General features: G+C 35.1%; 1 protein-coding gene across 1 annotated transcript in view; it reads left to right on the plus strand.

The window, feature by feature from the left end:
- sucla2 (succinate-CoA ligase ADP-forming subunit beta) overlaps positions 1-2958 on the plus strand; it is a 28446-nt gene that overhangs the window by 11610 nt on the left and 13878 nt on the right. The window contains exon 5 of the mRNA XM_005751928.2: positions 1827-1955. Within this exon, the coding sequence (XP_005751985.1) occupies positions 1827-1955 (129 nt within the window). The remainder of the gene's footprint in view (positions 1-1826; positions 1956-2958) is intronic.

The following is a 2958-nucleotide window of genomic DNA, read 5'->3' on the forward strand; positions in this document are numbered from 1 at the left end:
ATGCTGTTTTATCTTGTTTTTGTTTTAACATAGGGCTGTTTTTAATTTTATGTTTTATGTGTTTTATTTATTTATTTTGCTGTTTTTTGTTATTCTATTGTTTTAACTTATTTTCTGTACAGCACTTTGTTCCTGTGCTGGGTATTTTAAAGTGCTTTATAAATAAAATTGGATTGGATAGAGGTGATTAGTATTAGTCTAAGTGTTAGGGAAGGTACACTTACACTACAGTAATCTCATGATGTTTTTGCGTGGCATTGAATGAGCTCTAGATCATTTTAGTTGAGCTGTTGACAGTCTGCAAGCCTAGTGTGAAAAGCTCAAGCTGCTGCTGTTTGTTTACTTAAACACATTAAACACATTACTCATTCATTTAAATTAAGATCTGTATCATAAGAAAAGTCAGCTCTGAAAAAATTAGAGGCAATTTATAAACTACAAAAATTAGATGTGAAATTAAAGATTTAGATGAGATTAACTGTTGTTTTTGTAATGTAACTGTACATCGCACCTCCCCTCCACATCTTTTCATTCAGATGACTAAATTAAGCAAAGCACACACAGATTCATCTGTCAGTGCTTAAATGCATCTTGATTCATCTTCATTGAACTCATAAAAAAACAAAGTTGTGATTCAGTTAACAGATTTTGTCCACTAGATGGCAGCACAATACTGAAGATAAAGTCAGTGTTTTTACATGTGTTAAGAATTTTAACACTTTCACTGGATCTTTTTCAGGGTTCAGTGAGTCTGTATGCTTGACTGGATGTTCAGGTTTTTATTCATAATTAGGCAAAGCTGCTAACATTTGAGTCGATTGTGTCTATAACTTGATCATAGATCATGAACTATGCGGTGAGCAAGAATTTTATGTGTTTAAAACGTTTGCACACTGTTGTATATAGTATATAAAATTCTGATTGTAATGTATTCCACATGTTCTTACTGTATGGAGAAAGGGATAAAGATGCTGCTCACCACAGAAATTCCTTCTTAGTATTTTGCCGTCATCACAGCAGAAATAAGGAGGTCTCAGCTCAGGAGTCTTTGGAACAAAACCTTGTATTAAACAGGGTTTGTGATCTGAGGAGCCTCCTTAGGATGTGCAGTCATGAAGACTTGTGTGGATAACCTTTTTATTTTTTTTTCTCTATGCAGCTGTGTTTATGAAGCTGCTGCAAGCAATCAGCGCGCTCAGTGATTAGCCTATTGACAATCAGATGAATGTGAAATTAATAAGTATTTTCATATTTTATAAACTATTTAGTGTTGCTTTTCTAACAACAATGAAAATTACTTACTCCGGTCTGAGAGTTTCTTCTTTTTCCTGTTTTACACGACTTTAAATAGAAAATCTGAGGGTTTGAGAAAATAATCTGAAGATAAATGACATGATTATAAAATTGTTTATTGTTGTCTTTTGCATTTTATTATGAGGACGGTGATTTTACTGTGCAGGCACAGATTACTTTGTTGCTTTTGTTATGAGAGGTTTGAAGACATTGGAATTTTTTTTTTTTTTTTCATGGCAATAGCATCTTTTAGTTTTTACACAGAAAAATAGGAAGTCTGAAGGATGTGGCTTCAGATTTGATTTAAATTACAGGAAGAGCAGCCAGGTCAGTAAAAAAACAGAAGGTAATTTTGATTGTAATTATTGGGAGAGGATAGTCAAAGCCTCCTTGCATAAAATCACTCTTATTAAATCACCCGTTTTCTTTGTAAAGGTGTCTATCCGGGGCTTAGGTTTCACAGATTTCGAAACAAAAATGTTGCAGTAACTCTAAGATTTTAAATCCCCATCCCTCCCACTTGTGTCCCACAGGGCCCTGTGCTGATTGGCAGCTCACAGGGTGGCGTGAACATCGAAGATGTTGCAGCGGAAAATCCAGATGCCATTGTGAAGGAACCCATCGACATCGTGGAGGGTATTAAGATGGAGCAGGCTGTCAAGGTGCGATCAATGGTAGATGTAATAAGTCACGAAACAGACTTGAGGTCCACCCACTTTGTAGTTTGGGCTGCAGGAAGACTTGGAGGAAGAGAAAGGGGAGTGTGTTTGTGTGCGTTCATGCTGCAGTGAGTGCCAAAATGTCTAAATCAGAAGGGGCTCTTTGCTGTTTAAAGAAGGTTAACTCTTATCTAAACAAGGTCATTGGTTGGAGAAATTGTTGCATTCTCCTTAGCGTGTTTTTGCACCTATTTTTGATATAATTAAGGTTTTTCGAATTTTTAGTTTGTTATCCGTTAATGACAAGTTTCCGCCCATCATCCCAAATTTTCCTCTGAGCCTAAGTTATAATCATTTTCCAGGGCTTATAGAAAACAACTGATATTTTCTCATGTTTACAGTATGAAATTGGTGCCTGGTTTAGAATAATTATACTTTTTATTTTTCAGTCCGATGTTTGCCTTTAAAATAATCTGTTAGAGGGAAAAAAAAAAACCTTATCCTGTTTTAGATGATGTGCCAAGCAAGATAAATAATGCTCCATGTTGTGCTTTATTTACAAAGATGACTCTACAAACATTCAGCTGGAGCTTTTTACAGAATCAGATTTTCACATGAGATGTACAAACAATAACGGCGATGAAGAAAGAAATGTTATCAGTTAATTTTAAAATAGTCTCAATAAGACACTGGCTCTAGTCCTTATGAAGGAGTAAGCTTGTTTTTTAAGGACAACAGGTTGTGTAGGTAGGGTTGGGTATTCCTGCAGTGCATCAGGATAATATTCCCAGTGTTTCACTTTTGTCAAATTACAGCCTTGTTCCAAAATACATTACATTCATTTTCTACCTCAGAATTCTATTCACAATACCCTATAATGACAAAGTGAAAAACATTTTCTTGCAATTCTTGCAAGTTTATTAATAATATAACATGTACAGAATTTTTCACAGTCTTTGCTGTGACACACAAAATTGAGCTCAGGTGCATTTCCCTCGGGATGAAT

Source organism: Pundamilia nyererei, unplaced genomic scaffold (assembly GCF_000239375.1).
Source record: "Pundamilia nyererei isolate P.nyererei 1_Seehausen unplaced genomic scaffold, PunNye1.0 scaffold00334, whole genome shotgun sequence".
NCBI lineage: Eukaryota > Metazoa > Chordata > Actinopteri > Cichliformes > Cichlidae > Pundamilia > Pundamilia nyererei.